At 37.7% G+C, this 17,361-nt stretch overlaps 1 protein-coding gene across 1 annotated transcript in view; it reads left to right on the top strand.

Moving 5' to 3' along the window:
* Positions 1-17,361, top strand: part of LOC136840050 (glutamate-gated chloride channel-like) — a 250,279-nt gene that overhangs the window by 211,515 nt on the left and 21,403 nt on the right. Inside the window, 3 exon segments of the mRNA XM_067106365.1 lie at positions 1,601-1,683; positions 10,798-10,932; positions 15,867-16,096. Coding sequence (XP_066962466.1) covers positions 1,601-1,683; positions 10,798-10,932; positions 15,867-16,096 — 448 coding nt within the window.

The following is a 17,361-nucleotide window of genomic DNA, read 5'->3' as shown; positions in this document are numbered from 1 at the left end:
TTAGTGAAAAATTATTTATTTATCCCATTAATTCTTTCTTTCCTCCTTTATTTATTTATTTGTTTAATTATTTAATTATTTATTTCATTGAGTATTTACTTCTTGCAAATTACTTTAACGAGGCCACTGAGTCATATTGCTAGGCGTAATTGAGTGCCCGACCGAAACACCAGTTCTTAAAATTGGGTCAAGATAAAGTTGGAGAAGTCGGACAGCTAGGCGGGAATAATGGGGAAAACACTAAAGAAAAAGGAGAAGGAAATTAAAAGGCAGAAAGCAATGCAGCTGGGGCCCAAAATGGGCATCAAACTGCGCCAGATATTTGTTTCCGATTATAAGTTCGGGCAGCGATTCTGATAATCCTGTCATCATGCCCCTGGCAACCTACCGTTAAGAAATCGAGCGCACTGCTGACCGGTAATTCACCAAAGCACGATTATAAAACGATTAGACTCGTTGTTCACGGGTATAGCGTCTTTATTATTATTACAGTGCAAAATTTTCATAAAGAAAAGTTAGAGTGGAAATGGTTTTACAAAGCGAGCCTTTCCAAAATAGAATATTGATATGTGATAAAAGTGAAAACGGAGAAGACATAATCTGTAAAAAAAATAAATAGAGATAAATCAAGCGAGTAGATAAAATATTCAAGAATGAGCTTATCACCTGGAGGATTCTCTAGGTAATGAGCACGTTCTTGAATATTTTATCTGCTTGCTTGATCTATCTCTATTCATTTTTTACAGATTTTGTCTTCTATATTTTCACTTTCCTCACATATCATTATTCTATTTTAGAAAGGCTCGCTTTGCAAATCTATTTCCACGCTAACTTTTCTTTATGAACATTTTGCACTGTAATAATAATAAAACCAAGAAACCAATGAATATTATGCTTATACAGGATATGATTTCAATTCCACTAGACACAAGAAGTAATATTCTGCGCCTCACCAAGATTACAGGCAACGGATTATTGATTTTTTTTTTTTTTTTTGCAGACCTAAAGCATAGTCTTTTAAAAAGATAAGACCTTTAGCTCTGAAGGAGACTCTACTTAGTTAAATGATACGCTATTTTTTTTTATTCTTGATATCCTCTTTCCCCCGTAATCTCTATAAAAGAAATTTGTTGTGACGTTCCTCTATGAAAGCATGGCAAGCAACAAAGTCAAAATGATTTGAGATGGAAGCTTTTCTTTATTATTTTATTTTTACCTAGAATATATTTACTTGCCTTGAATACACTAAGAAAAAATAAGTACAAGTAACCATTTCTGAAAAGTTAAAAATTATGTTTGAGTTATCATGAATGAAAACAGGACAGATAATGTTTCCTGAAAAAAATATCCAGATTTGTTTGTTGAGAATACCTTACTTTCGCGCTGTTTCTTTTCAGATATATACTTGCATGAAGGTTGTTTCTTATCCATTCTTATTAAAAATAAATAACCACCCTCTCCCAGTTAAAATGAAGCACAATCACGCAATGCATCTGAGCTTGAAAATCAAACATTAATCGTGAACAAAAGAAAATATGGATTAACTGACAATAATATTGAACTCACGTCTCTCCTTCTTCTTCTTCCTTTTCCTGGACAGAATCTCGCTGACTTTGTCTTGCCCGATGGACCTGAAGCTCTTCCCCCTCGATCGACAGCAGTGTCAACTCCTTATGGCTTCCTGTGAGTACGAGAGAATAAAAAGTTTCTTTTATATGTTAGTTATTTTTTCAGCTGTGTATAGTGACTTGTGACCGGGGGTTTTCAAGGTTAAATTATAAGTAATAGTTATTGCGATTGTTTTTTGTCCGGATGAATGTACTGATTTGTGGCAAGAACACAGAAAATATATTTCTGTGAGTTACGTGACAATAACTATTCATGATAATTTTTATTAACCGTGAATAAGTACTTGCAGCAGAGGGACAGGAACCAGTAAAAATCTTGATTATTTTGATGGAATAACTATCCACAATTATATAACGGGGTGGTAGGAAAAATATAAGTAATTGTTTATGTCACTTGTAAATAATATGCCTGATGATTAGTCCAGGTGGAAACACTAACTTGTGACAGGAATGCAAAATAAGATATTATCTCCTTGGCTTACGCATGTATATCATATGCATAAAAATATGTTCAGCTGCCCATACAAACTTCTTCGAGGAGGGTTGAAGGAATACAGATCTTTTCAACTGCTAAGCACAAGCAATATATGTAGCAATTATTTTCCTGGTGGCACATATTGACATTTGAATTGGGGAAGCGTTTAGCGAGACAAAACTGGTGATTGCTGATGTCATGTGAAGTGGAAGTCTTAGGGTAATATATAATTAAGAGCTGAAGGTAGTGGAAAGTGCTTTTTGAAGCCATTCATTTTGTTTATTAATCTACTGATGCAGTTGTGGATTTAAGGAAATTTTGCATTTGAAGAACATGGAAAATAAAATTTAAAAAAAAATAGGATGTCGGTACGATATCGAAATATATCAGTAATAACAAATTCTTAAGATGACATAATTATATATTTTTTCCTTTCTGAAGATTGATCTTAGAACTGCAATACGGATATTGGCAAATATTTACTTTTTTCTCGGTAGAATATCACTAATTATCAAAAACAATAAAAAAAAACAAATATTAACATGATTCAAATAGCTAGGCGGTAGCTATTGCTTTTCAGTGAAAAAATGAGAGAGCCCGTAATGATTCTCTGAATTTTGAACAGGAAATCAAAGTGGTCATTCACCCGACCCCATTTCACCGCCTCCCACGTGGCAAATAAATAAAAAAAAATATATTGAAATTAGGGATGAATAATCTAAACGCTATCAGTTTGTTTGTGCATCATGTTTGTGTCAAGTAAAAATGCGTGTTGGGTTACAATTGTATTGTTTATTGTTTGTTATTGTTTATGTTATTCTTACCTTTATCCCAACGTTCACTTTGGATAACAACGATTATTTCATATTTTCGAAATCTGAAACGCAATGGTACCATGATGGGGAACAACAGTTTCCGGGTCACCCATTTCCCTTTGGCAATCCACAGTTCTGAACCCGAGCCCCCTATACTAATTTGTTATCAGTTAATGTATAATTCCTAAAAATGGCAAATCTCTTTTTACAGCCTTATTATCCTTTTATTTTTCCCAATAATACCAAAGCCTTCAGTTCCCTGTGTTATAGTATAGTCCCAGTTCTCTTGAGAAATTTCCCGTGACCATAAGAAGTGATTTCCCATCCCAAGGGAGTCACAACCACCCGAAATCTTAGAAGTTATTTTCCGATATAGTTGTTACTACATGGGAAAAATATTTAGGTAATATACTTTAATATCACAATTTACATAGTCTTTTTGGCAAAAAGTTATATATTATACACAATTATGCATAATATTACCTCTTCCTAATGAACACCATACTCTTTGGAAGCTTGAATTTTGAGTCAGTGTCCCCTGCAGGCTTGTTCCATATGAATATGGTTCATCTTCTGAATAGTAATAATAATAAATAATAATAATAATAATAATAATAATAATAATAATAATAATAATAATAAACAAAACGTATGTACCTGATAGGCATATAATTAAAATATTTTATTCTCTCACAGTATATGTTAACACTTCATCTATTTCTGTTATTTTTGCAAAAGATATGCCTCGACCCTTCCAGCTGTTTATCGTGTTCCCTCGCGAGAAATATCGCTCGCTTATTTCCTTCAACCACCACCCTCCCCCACCCCCGCCCCCCCAACAAAGACCCCATCATTCCAAGAACGTATAAAGCCGTTCTTCTGACCTAAGCACTGTCGTAACAGGCACTTCAGAACCTACACGATCTTGGAAGCGTTTCAGATGGAAACAGTTCGAACACGCACCTCTCAGAGAGAGAGAGAGAGAGAGAGAGAGAGAGAGACTTCTTTATTTACATTTTCTCCTTCCTGCTTCTTATCCCAATGAAACGGACACTGGGCACGCAAGCATTCTTTGAGAATACATGCAAGGGCTTTTTTTATATTCTCTACCCCCTTCCTGCAGGCAGAAGCAGCAACAGCCCTGGATGGGGAGGGGGAAGGTAGGAATGGAGGGGATGAAATCTATAAACTGGAAAAAGGTAGGGGTGGAGGGGAGGAGGGAGGAAAAAAAATAAAGTATTCTCGCGTGGACCCAAACGGGATTCCACTGGTGGTAAGATGCACCAGAAATTCCATAAACCACATAAAGATGTATGAACCAGGCAGGCAGGCAGGAGGCAGGCAGGAGCAGAGAGAGAGAGAGAGAGAGAGGGAGAGAGAGAGAGAAAAGCATTTCTGACAAACGCTGCTGGTTTTCGGCGTCTCCTGAATTGCAATTTTCTTGGCCTGTCTGCCACGCATGTCTGGGAAGACACCGAAATCGTTGCTTTGGTCCCATGCCCAATTAAAGGGCCCATTCCATTTCGCGAATTTCACGCATCGGCACAAGGAATTTCATAGGAGATCTGTTCTGATTAATGGAATTTAGGCAGCCAGTGCAAGCACTGGAGCACTTTCAGCCATTCAGTGCTTACAACAGTGAAATGAGGGAGCCGGAGTGATCGGATAGCAAGATAAGGAGATCCCAGAGATAAAGGAGATTGATTAATTAAGAAATTTAGGTCTTGAAGACACCAAGCGCCGGAACCCATCAGGATTATTCAGCACCGTAATGATGGTGATATATATAAATGAATATGACTGATAATGAATAGATGAATGATGATATACTAGTAATATTCAGTGTTAAAATATGAACGTAAGAAATGAAGAATTATATCCAGATAGAACCAGCGAAAAATAAGTGTATATTAAACTTTCATATCACGTCTCCTCGCTGCTGGGAGAAAGGGAGCTGGAGATTTGGCACGATACATATACACATGTGCTACCGGGGTCTAAGCGATGTCAGGCAGGGCAGCCGATCGAGGCTACAGCCTACCCCAACGCCAAATCAAAGTCCTTCAAAAGAAGGCATCGTGCTTACCCCATATGAAAAATGGGAAAAAGCACGTTAAACGAAGAAGAAGAATTTTTCAAAATATACACTTAGGTGGAACTGGGAGAAAAACCCTACAGTTGCACGAAGAATTAATAGTTAGAGAGGCTGGGCAGCAAGACTGAAGACTGAAGAATGGAAGCGTGGATAAAGATGAAGTAAAAGCCAAATAGGCCTAAGTTAATGTACAGTAGAGTGTGGTCGAATGGACGCCGCAGACACACTCAAGTAATGCCTACAGTGCACCACGTGAGGTGCACTGACGCTACTAACCCCCTGTGGGGATATCATTGTAGATGATTTGCCATCTGCGTCCCTGATAATGATTGCCGACGATTTTTTTCGATAAATTCGAGCGAGTGTCATTGTAAATCGTTCCCAAATACCTCTTCCTTTGAGCATTTACGATTGTTCATTGCTACAAATTGCAGCCATTCTGCAAAAGCAAATTGATGACGATATATTTGGTTCTTCCTAATTCGTAAGCGACACTGAATCAGATGATTTTCAGGCCATGTAAATCATAAAAAAAAGGCGATCCATGGGAGTCCGATATAAAACAATACTGTCACTTGAATCCTCACGATATAAGGATTGTAAGGACACAGAACTTCTTAACAACACTAATGAACTGTAGTATGCTCTCAATGGATTCGTAAATGCAGAAATGCTTCTGGCGATTTTATTTGAACATTAAAGCAAATGCGTTGACAGAAATGTGATTCTAAATTAAAATTTCTTAGTATCTTACTCGCTTACTCTCATTGGACCAGGATTCCATAATGAGTTATAGGAGGAATGGAAGAGGGCTGATCTATGAAATAATTGATTTTGTCCTCTGAAAAATGGGCTTAACTTTCAAAGAGTTTTGCTGACGTTTTAGGGAAATGATTAAATCATTCTTTTCAACCGTCATGTTATTCAACAGAGTTATAGAAATATGGATCGCATTTACCAAAACCAATAATGTTCAAAAAATAAATAGGAATTTGAACTCTCTTACTCATTATACAAACCCTTCCACTTACTTTTGCCAGAAAGTTTACATAAATAAAGATACACTCTAAAGCATTTCGAAAAATTCTGATAAAAAATAACGCGCTTGCGGCCAAGATACCTTAACACAATATGCATAACCAATATTTACGTGGCCGTTCATTTTTTGTCTCAACAAGGTCGCCTGAAAAGCGAAACAAGACGTTTTTAAGAAGGGCGCATGCGCGGTATACCCTAAATCTATAAATTTCAACGCCCTTCAGGGAAGAAGAAGAACAGAGGTGCAGAGAATGAAAACAAATGAAGCGGAGAGAGAGTGGGAGAAGAGCAGGCGAAAAATTAAGAAAATAAGAATAGGCAAAGGAGGAGAGTGAGAAGAAGAAATAGAAAGAAACGCAGAGAAAAGAGAAAAAGAAACGGATAAACGATTTGGGAAGAGGGGAAGCAAAATCAAAAACAGAATATAAAAAGAAGTAGCTGAGGAGGAAGAAGAACCAAATGAAAAAGAAAATGGAGGAAAAAGGAAACACGAACGTAAGAAGAGTAGAATCAAAATAAATATAAGAGAAAACACGGATAAGAGGCTCTTCTACCCAGGCATTAGGAACACTTAAACATTCAGCCTTGTTCTTGTGAACCAATCTATTTGCCATGCTGCGTGTCTCTCTCTCTCTCTCTCTCTCTCTCTCTCTCTCTCTCTCTCTCTCTCTCTCTCTCTCTCTTTTCTATTTTATTTCCCTCTTTCTAGTCTCTCTCTCTCTCTCCTGCTTTCCTGGTTTTTTTTTTTTTCTCACTCGGGGAAAACTCCCAGCAGACTTTTTCAAACGACCTCTTTTGTTTTCATTTGCGAAAAACTTACTTCTGCACTTTCGGTATCTTTGTAGATTTGTCTCTGAGGAGAGAGAGAGAGAGAGAGAGAGAGAGAGAGAGAGGGGAAAGAGAGGAGTCTGCTTTCTGTTGTTTGAATATGTTTCCCCTTAGATTTCTATTGCTTGCTGCTTTCTTTTGGTGTGCAGGAAGTTCCCTTGTTTACTTGCTTACTTCTTTACTTCTTTTGTGCATCCTTTCTCCTTTATTGCTGCTTTATAATGTGTGTTCTAAACAAATAGTTGCTACGTTAGGATATGTGTCAGAATAAGAAAAATTGACTGTTTGGAACCTGATCCTTTCTGAGAACAAAAAGATTGTTTCTCTTTAGGAAGGTAGAACCAGGGGCTATAAATCCCTCCGATCACATATATATTCGATGCTAGGGATGAAATTGCGAATCCCAAGTCCTTTTATGTTATTCCGTCTAGAAACCTGGTGTTTGCAAATGTGGTCGTGATCTCAATGACTGAGAATTTTCCAGTGCTTTTTATTCTCTCTGTCTCTTCTTCTTCATACCCAGAATAAGTGAGAATTCTATGGTGCGTTTTATTCTCTCTCTCTCTCTCTCCTTCTTCTTCATATCCAGAATAAGTGAGAATTCTATAGTGCGTTATATTCTCTCTCTCTCTCTTCTCTTCTTCTTCACTCCCAGAATAAGTGAGAATTTTCCAACACGTTCTCTCTCTCTCTCTCTTCTCTTCTTCTTCACTCCCAGAATAAGTGAGAATTTTCCAACACGTTCTCTCTCTCTCTCTCTCTCTCTCTCTCTCTCTCTCTCTCTCTCTCTCTCTCTCTCTCTCCTCTTCTTCTTCTTTTTCTTCTTCTTCACACCCAGAATAAGCGAATTTTTCCAACGCGTTTCATCTCTCTCTCTCTGTCTCCTTTCTTCGTCTTCTTCATCATCTTCACACCCAGAATCATCAGCCACTTATATCTCATTACCCGTCTCAGCTATTTTGTATAATATGAGAGTCCACCTCGCTGTTGGTAGGACTTAGAAATCTGCTGGCCTTTTCGCGTATGTAATTTCCATGTGATTTACAGCCCCGGGCAGAGGCGTCTTTATCACGCAACGAGTGAGTGCCCAAGTTCGCGTTTGTGACACCCCCCCCCTTGCTGACGTAATAGGCGAAAACAGTGATGATATGACGGGATTTAAATTTTCTTGATTGCTGAGGAGCTGGTCTCTCTCTCTCTCTCTCTCTCTCTCTCTCTCTCTCTCTCTCTCTCTCTCTCTCTCTCGTTCTTACCCTAGTGGGAAATAGTAATGATGTTGCAACGTTAATTATCATTTATTCTCTCTCTCTCTCTCTCTCTCTCTCTCTCTCTCTCTCTCTCTCTCTCTCTCTCTCGTTCTTACCTAGTGGGAAATAGTAATGATGTTACAATTAATTATCATTTATTCTCTCTCTCTCTCTCTCTCTCTCTCTCTCTCTCTCTCTCTCTCTCTCTCTCTCCCTCTCTCGTTTTTATCACATTGGGTAATAGCACATAATTCTCTCTCTCTCTTGCTCTCTCATTTTATCCCATTGAGTAACAGTATATCATTCTTTCTCTCTCGTTTTTATCCCATTGGGTAATAAGTATATTGTTCTCTCTCTCTCGTTTTTATCCCACTGGGTAATAGTATATCTTTTTCTCTCTTTTATCCCATTGGGTAATAGTATATCATTCTCTCTCTCTCTCTCTCTCTCTCTCTCTCTCTCTCTCTCTCTCTCTCTCTCTCTCTCTCTCTCTCTCTCGTTTTTATCCCATTGGATAATAGTATTGTGTTGCGACACTAATTTTATTATTTATTCATCTCTCTCTCTCTCTCTCTCTCTCTCTCTCTCTCTCTCTCTCTCTCTCTCTCTCTCTCTCTCTCTCTCTCTCTCTCTCTCTCTCTCGTTTTTATCCCATTGGGTAATAGTACTGGAGTTGGACAATTAATCTCTCTCTCTCTCTCTCTCTCTCTCTCTCTCTCTCTCTCTCTCTCTCTCTCTCTCTCTCTCTCTCTCGTTTTTATCCCAGCTGGCAATATTGAACATTAATTATTATCTATTCTAATCATTCTACCGTCGTCAGTCTGGTGAAGTCCGAATAAAAAATAATAAGACCCTCCATTATGATGACATCTGGTAATTTTTAAAAACAGTTTGTACCAATAATTTTAATCTGAAGCAGGTAATTGCATTCCACAGTCTTAAAATAAAAATATCTCATGAAACAGAATATTAATAGATAGCCTTTTCTTTGCAACGTTGATAAACGCATTGACTAATACTAATATTACAACTGCTATTATTATTATTATTATTATTATTATTATTATTATTATTATTATTATTATTATTATTATTATTATTATTATTCAAAACGAACAAATAATTTAAAGAATGCCCTCTAATACCACTGAATTTGAAAACAGAGACGAAAAATACGATTAAAAGCCAAATATTGACCAACAAAATATAAGTAAACAAATATTTATATTTATAAAAGTCAGAGTAACCAAGGGAAAATTATATTAAGATTTGGAGAGAGAGAGAGAGAAGAGAAGAGAGAGAGAGGAGAGTCTCCAAATGGGATTAGCTAGGCGGAGGAAAAAGAGAGAAAGCCTCCGGATTTAGCTAGGCGAAGAGAGAGAGAGAGAGAGAGAGAAGAGAGAACCTGCGGATTATCTCCGGATTATCTCCGGAGTAGACAGGAGAGAGAGAGAGAGAGAGAGAGAGAGAAGCCTCCGGAATAGCTAGGCGATGTTCGCGAGCCATTAAAGATAATTTCTTGTTTAAGTGGACGAGGAAGCTCTGTTAGCAGTTAATTTATCGCTCCAATTATTGTTGATTTTAATTACGTGGAGTTTTATGCACCTCTCTCCTTTTAGCGCAATTAATTTCACACACGATTCTTTTTTCATTAGACTAGCTAATTGAATACGTCACTGATGAAGCTAACATGTGGATAACAGCGTGATAATTAGTTCGCTTTAGTCGCTTTTTACCTCAAGTGAGCGTCTCGTAGTTTTGTAATATAGGAATTAAAGGAGTGTGAAACTATATACACACACACATATACACACACACATATATATATATATATATATATATATATATATATATATATATATATATATATATATATATATATATATGTGTGTGTGTAATATATATATATATATATATAATATATATATATATATATATAAATATATATATATATATATATATATATATATATATATATATATATATATATATATATATATATATATATTCAGTGACCTCCACACCTACCCCCAAAACATCAGTAGAACTCCTTACAATTTTTGGGTGCAATTTCCAATGAAAACCTTGCATTTGAGGGGAAAACAAACAAATGAGTTCCTCCTTCCCTAGGAAGATTCAAGCCTACACACAGATTAAAGTTAGGTTTAAAGCCAAACCATCATTTCATTCCGAAAATAACGGTATTTAAATATCTCACTGACGTTTCTTCATCTCATTCATCTTCTTGAATAACCATCCCTAGCCTAACAAGTATCTTATTTATCCTTGCCGAGAGAAGAATAGATGACCTTCGCGTCTCTCGAGTCTTAAGGACATACAACCACTAAGCGGTTCTTCTTGAAAACATTCCAAGAATTTTACTTTAAATTGGGTCCCCTGGGTCTCGTTTCCAGCTCACTCATTCCATTCCGAGATGGTTCAGAAGTTAGATCCGGTTTAGTTTTACTTTCCATTTTGTAGTAAGAGCTATTATTTATCTTTAATCACTTTGAATTGTATTTAAATCTTAAGTTCCTCCTCGATTAAGTTCGTTGAACATTAAGAAGTATTCTTCATTTTTGCCTTCGTAGCCTCTTCAATTAGGGTTCTGTCTTCCGTGAAAACTTTAAAGAACTAATCTCCTCCTTCTTTTTCTCTCTCTCTCTTCCAGACGGCTGGACGACAGAGGATTTGGTGTTCCTTTGGAAGGACGTCGAACCCGTGCAGGTTACGAAGAACCTGCATCTGCCCCGTTTCACGCTGGAAAAATTCATCACCGATTACTGCAACAGCAAGACCAATACTGGTGAGTCAAAGCAAAGGTTTTCTGAGGTGACCATGAAACCTACTCAGAGGTGACTTCCGTTCTCTCTGTACTGGATGTAGTCATATTTTTCTTGACATTATTATACCAAAGTCACCGATGATATGCACTTTCCTCTACATTCTTACTATAAATACAATTTACAGAAATCCTTACGTGTTGTAGATATACATGGAAGATATATACATGGCATCTGCTGGTGAGATTAGGTTTCATAATGGACAGTGAACTCTATAATTTGCCAAAAGTTAGGAAACACAGCAATTACCGGCTATTTGCAGCTTACATAATGAAGGATTTTCTTCATTAGTGACCTAATTAGCTGTTTGGCTGGGTATATACATCAAGGGGGCCAAAGATTTCCAGACTGATGTTGAAGTTAATTTCTAATAATGTTTAGCCATTTGTAGACTGTTTCCATGTCCTGCGCAGGACAATACTTTTTCACAAGGTAAGTGAAATGAGGTTAATACTAGCTTAACACTCCAAGGGTTCAAATTAAGGTTTAAATCATGTAATATGAATTTCCAAACGTAGTTATTGCTTGAGTTATTTTTTTAATTTCTTGGGCCTGCTTTAAAGTTAATTATAGATTTCACCCAAACAACAATTCTAGACTGATTTTCATTTTAGACTGTCCTTCTCATGCATATCCAGTCTTCAAATATAGCCACATAAGCGCACATACACCTTATCATAAATATTAAAATAATGTTATGGAAGACAGATAAAGGCACATAGTTACAGCTATATGAGACACCAAAGCACTGGAATACCGAGATCTTTCATTTTAATCTGGGAAAACCAATAGAGAGAGAGAGAGAGAGAGAATGACTACTGTTACTTCCTACAACAGAAGGACGATATATCATACGTGCTTAAGTTCACCGTAGTGTATACTCATTTTAATGTTTTATTTTAATGGAAAAATTACACGATAAATATACCATCTGAAATATCTCAATAAAGTAGTGTTTAGTTGACAGCTTAGAGACCAGTTCACTGTTATATATTTCATACAATGTACAATTAGTTGTATATATATATACGTTTACGAAGACATGCATGCATATTGAAACACAAAACCATGTGTAAATTAGACAAACAATAGAGTGGTGTATGCTGTATGAGGAATGGCCTATTCACGTTCACACACACACACACACACACACACATAGTCAACTCATGCATGTTCTTCGTCCCAGCACGCGTAAGACCACCCTCCTAACACAGCCTCACAAATAACAGAATATACGTCATTTCTCTGCTCATTGTATTTGACAGCCTACACCTCTGCCTGCGACTTCTTCTTCTTCTTCTTCCCTATCGTAGATCGGGAAGCGGGAAATTGCAAAATTGTAATTGTGACTTTTGTTTCAGGTGCATCCGTCTGACCTTTGTTTTATTGCCTTCAGTGTACTCTTGCTCCCTCACAGATACAGACACAGACAGACTCGTCAGATCATCTCTTTCAACATCACACACTCGCGCTGGAGCTGACATCAGACCCACTGACATTTAGCGACACCTACGCAAACTCTTTTCCTAAGGACGCCATCGCAGTGTTATATCTGTGACGTTATGACATGCTGGATATCTGTGACGTCATGACATACTGGACATCTGTGACTTCATCCTCATGTTCTCTGAAGTGTTCTAAACACGATCTACATCTCTCGCGAACCCTATACATAAGGGGAACTGTTCTTTGCGGATCATTTTCATAAAAAGTGGCTTTTTTTTTGTCTCATGTTCTTTGAGGTGTCCTAAAGACTGCCTACATCTTTTGCGAACCCTATACATAAGGAGAACTGTTCTTTGCACATACTTTGTATAAAATCATGACTTTTCATTTATTTATTCTTAAATTTTGCTCTTTCGAATATCTTCCTGCTGAAAAAAGTCAGGTTCAAAGAATTTAAAGTTATTCAAGAAACTTTTCTTATTTCTTCGCGAGATGAAAGTGAAGGGAAAGTTTTGTCTTCAAAGCGGGTTTGGGGTAATCATATCCCAAGATTAAAAAAAAAAAGCGAAAAAATTATGCAGTCATTTTCCCAAGAATTTATTCAGTAAATATTTGCTTCGTAAGATTTTTCGTTTGACAGAATGTCACTATTTTTTAAAAAGCACTTTGACTCTCGTTTGTGCAACTTTTTCTGCAGCGATTTTTGCCACTTGAATAAAATTATGCAGATCCGTGCAGTTTACCTAATGGCGTTTTAGAGTTTAACGTGAAATCATGACATCCACTCAATACATACTTATAAATATATATATATATATATATATATATATATATATATATATATATATATATATAATATATATATATATATATATATATATATATATATATATATATATACATATATATATTATATATGTTATTGCATATAATATGAAAATATGGAACAGTAATTCCTACAACAATAAAGGTCCGATCCCACAGCAACAACAACAATTCCTGTAATTAAATAATGTGCACAGTATCCAGTATCCTTGACATTAAAAGTTAATTGACATCATTACTCTTTTCATAGCGCCATGATTTTTGAATTTCTGGTTAATGATGGCCAGAGTGAAATCATTATTTTCTATATTCGTCCTGAAAATATAATTATTTCCGTAATGCCACGAATTTTGAACCATAATGCCATGAGTTTTGAATTTCGGGTTAATGTTACCATTTGCAAATTTTTCCGGGAAGGTCTGCGCGCTTGTAAACCAAAAGGAATTCATAACTGATGTTAATTTTGTTATTTATAATGATAATCAGAACCAGCAAGAGCAAATGTTTAGACAAATACATGTCGAAGAAAAATAGGATTATTCCCTTAACTTAGACGCATCATTTTTACTGTAAATTACCAAGCGCTAATTTGTGGGATGAAGTTGCAACCCCCATGACATTAATCCTGCCATCATCATCAAATCGACTGTAGACAATTTTAGACAACTGTAGACAATTTTTCTTTTCCAGCCATCTGTACGTTATTACTCATGCCATAACTTGTTAAAGAACTGCATAGTTACAGCCATTTTTTTTGTTTATCAATAGTGTATCGTTTATATATATGTCGAGACAGAGACCTATTCAAAACACTGGTACATAAATTAGGACATAACATCTCTACAAATGTATTTTATCGCTCTCTTCATTATTCTTTTTCTATTCGTTTACATATTCCTGCTCTATATTTTTGTGCAATCCACATTTCAGTGGAAGATCTCTTAATATTAAGATAATTTTACTCGTTGTATTTTAAAACCTTCCTTGCCAGAGATTGAAAAATTCTGTAACGTGTAAATCCTCTCTCTCTCTCTCTCTCTCTCTCTCTCTCTCTCTCTCTCTCTCTCTCTCTCTCTCTCTCTCTCTCTCTCTCTTCGAAATAATTTCTTTACTTATGTTTTACATATTCAAATAATAAACAACTTGCTGATTATGGTGCCTATGGTGTTTTTCGTTTGCTTTTTTGTCATTATACAGCCCATTGTAATCTGTAACTCTTCTCTTATATGATGAACTGTCAATTGCTTCATTTTCATTCTGAATATGAATACTGTATATATTTAAGTAAGTATGTGCATGTATTATTCTCGACTAAACTGGTATTAACAGGTACTTAACTTCCAGATCTCAAGTTAGTCTTAAGTCTCTTTTTAAAGGTTTTCCCTTACAAATATAGCCTGATATTCCCTGACTATGTAACCTTGATAGTTAAATGTCGAGTATATTCCAGCTGAACTGGAACACGAGAGAAAACATATAACCTGTCTTCTTAATGAATGAGTTTCTCCTCTAACAGAACACGAGCTCTTTCCCCTTACAGAAACTTTATATTCATCCTTCGCCGCTCCCACTTCGTTTCCTCTTATCTCTTTCTTTCTTTCTCTGACAGTTGCCTTTTCATTTCGTCCTTTTCCGCCCCTGCTGGATTTCCCTTTTTCTGTAATCCCTTCCTATGGCGTCATTTACCTATTCCCCTTTCTCACCTTCTTTCGTTTTAGCATTCCTGAAGTTTTCTTTCTCTTGGGTCTCTCATTCTGACATTCCTTCTGCGTTTGTTCCTTCCTCTGCTTTTTAAAATGTGATATCCTTATTTTCATATTTAACCCCCTCGTTCCATTTTCCTTGTCTCTTCATTTACTCATTCCAAAGGTTCCTTTAGACTTTCATCTCTTCCTCTCTCGATGTTGAAACTAATCAGGGCACACGATTCTTCTCCTTTGCTTTGTAATTCGTCATTATTTTTAGCTCTTTATTTATGCATTATTTTTCACTCGTTTTACTTTTAAAAAATCCTTCTTTTTCTTTGCCTGGTTCATCAGTTCTTTAAACGCACTTTTCTCCTTTTTTTACACATTTATGCTCCATCAACTCAGCTTACATTAAACCGCTAGTACAGTTTTTCATCGTATTTTCACATAAGATCTCTCTCTCTCTCTCTCTCTCTCTCTCTCTCTCTCTCTCTCTCTCTCTCTCTCTCTCTCTCTCTCTCCCAGGCCTGAGTAAACATTACATTTTATCCAGAGCTTAACTGACAATTAAGTAATATATTCCTTTCTTTCCAGATTTCCTAATCTTTCTTTTTCCCAAAATAATACGTCTTGATCTTTCCTTGGCTCCTTCCTCTAGCTGCAGGGTCCCCTATTCCCACTTCCCCTCCTCTTTTCTCCTCCTCCTATTCCCCCTCCTCCTCCTCCTCCTCCTCCTATTCCCCCTCCTCCTCCTCCTTCTCTTTCATCCTCCTCCTCCTCCTCCTCCTCCTCCATCTTCTGACTGTACAGAACACAAACATGTGAAGGGCCACGGACGACCCCACGCTGCCAAGAGGACCTCCTCCTCCTCCTCCTCCTCCCTCGCAGCCCACAGCCCTAGAGTAGAGTGTTGTGCAGTAAACGATTCTTATGTACAGGTGAATACTCGTGTTTGCTGGTGGCCCTGATCTTCAAGCGGGAGTTTTCGTACTACCTGATCCAGTACTACGTGCCGTGCTGCATGTTGGTGATCGTGTCCTGGGTGTCCTTTTGGCTTGACCAGAACGCCGTGCCGGCCCGCGTCGCCCTCGGAGTCACCACGCTCCTGACCATGTCGACGCAGACCTCCTCCATCAACCAGTCGCTGCCCCCCGTGTCCTACACCAAGGTACCACCATCCTAAGTCACCCCGTAGACGTCCCGTTTAGTAACTTGCCCCTATTAACTGTTGCACAGGTGAATACAGTTGCCTGCGCGTAGACCTGGTCTTCAAGAGGGAATTCTCGTACTACCTGATCCAGTACTACATCCCCTGCTGTATGTTGGTGATCGTGTCCTGGGTGTCCTTTTGGCTGGATCAGAATGCTGTGCCCGCGCGAGTCTCCCTTGGAGTTACCACTCTCCTGACGATGTCTACGCAGACTTCCAGTATAAACAATACACTGCCGCCCGTATCCTACACCAAGGTCAATCCGTGGCTCTTTCGATGTGCCCTGCATCCTGTGCGAGGAGTGGCTGGAAAGGATGGATCGAGAGAATCCTGTGCGAGGAGTGGCTGAGAAGGATGGAGAGAGAGAGAGAGAGAGAGAGAGAGAGAGAGATAGGGGCGTGAAAGTGAGCGAAATAGATTTCTCAGCTCAGTCCTGCGGGACTGATTCGTCCAGCACGCCAATTATCACCCCCAACGCGGCGTTGTTTGCATGTACGCCCACGCCTACGCCTTCGTCAGGAGCCATCCGGCCCCCCTCGCCCCGTATGTGTGTGCGTGTGTGTGTGTGTGTGTGTGTGTGCTTGTGTGCTTGCGTTTAAGGTTCGTGGTGCATGTCTGTGAGTGCTGTGAGTGTCTGAGAGAGTTTGTTTTCAATAAAGTACCAGTTAGTGAGGTGGTCCTGGAATTTACAAGTTCAAACCTTCCTTGCATCCTGGATCCTGGAAAACTCCAGGTTTTCAGATACGAAAGAAAAACTGGAAGGACTTTTACCAACATTTCAGGCTATTATTCAAATAAAAGCATTAGCTAAAAGCAGGCAGAACTAGCGAGGGACTCTGAATTTGCGAAAGCAAATTAACAAACCTATTTCACAACAAATGTAGTCCTGAATTTTTTCCTGAAAATTTCATGAGTAAATATTTATCAGCTGTGTCCATGCATGAGAATTAACCCTAAAAAAAGAGGTTAAATATCGGACATAAAATGAATTGACGAGAAGCAAAATATAAAACAAATATCGGACATAAAATGAAGTGATGAAGAGCAAAATATGAAGCAGACTTCAATATACAAACATACATGAATATACATCTACCACCAAACTGGTAAACGGCGCAAATGAAGTACTGAATGGAATGAATGCAGTTGACAGTAGATTGCTCGTGGTATGAACTAAATAAAGAACCCCCTTTTGACTTGTGGCTGGAATGTCTGGAGCCAGA

Source organism: Macrobrachium rosenbergii, chromosome 7 (assembly GCF_040412425.1).
Source record: "Macrobrachium rosenbergii isolate ZJJX-2024 chromosome 7, ASM4041242v1, whole genome shotgun sequence".
In the NCBI taxonomy this organism is placed as follows: domain Eukaryota; kingdom Metazoa; phylum Arthropoda; class Malacostraca; order Decapoda; family Palaemonidae; genus Macrobrachium; species Macrobrachium rosenbergii.
Note: the sequence above shows the minus strand (reverse complement) of the source record. Positions and strands in the feature narration are given on the sequence as shown.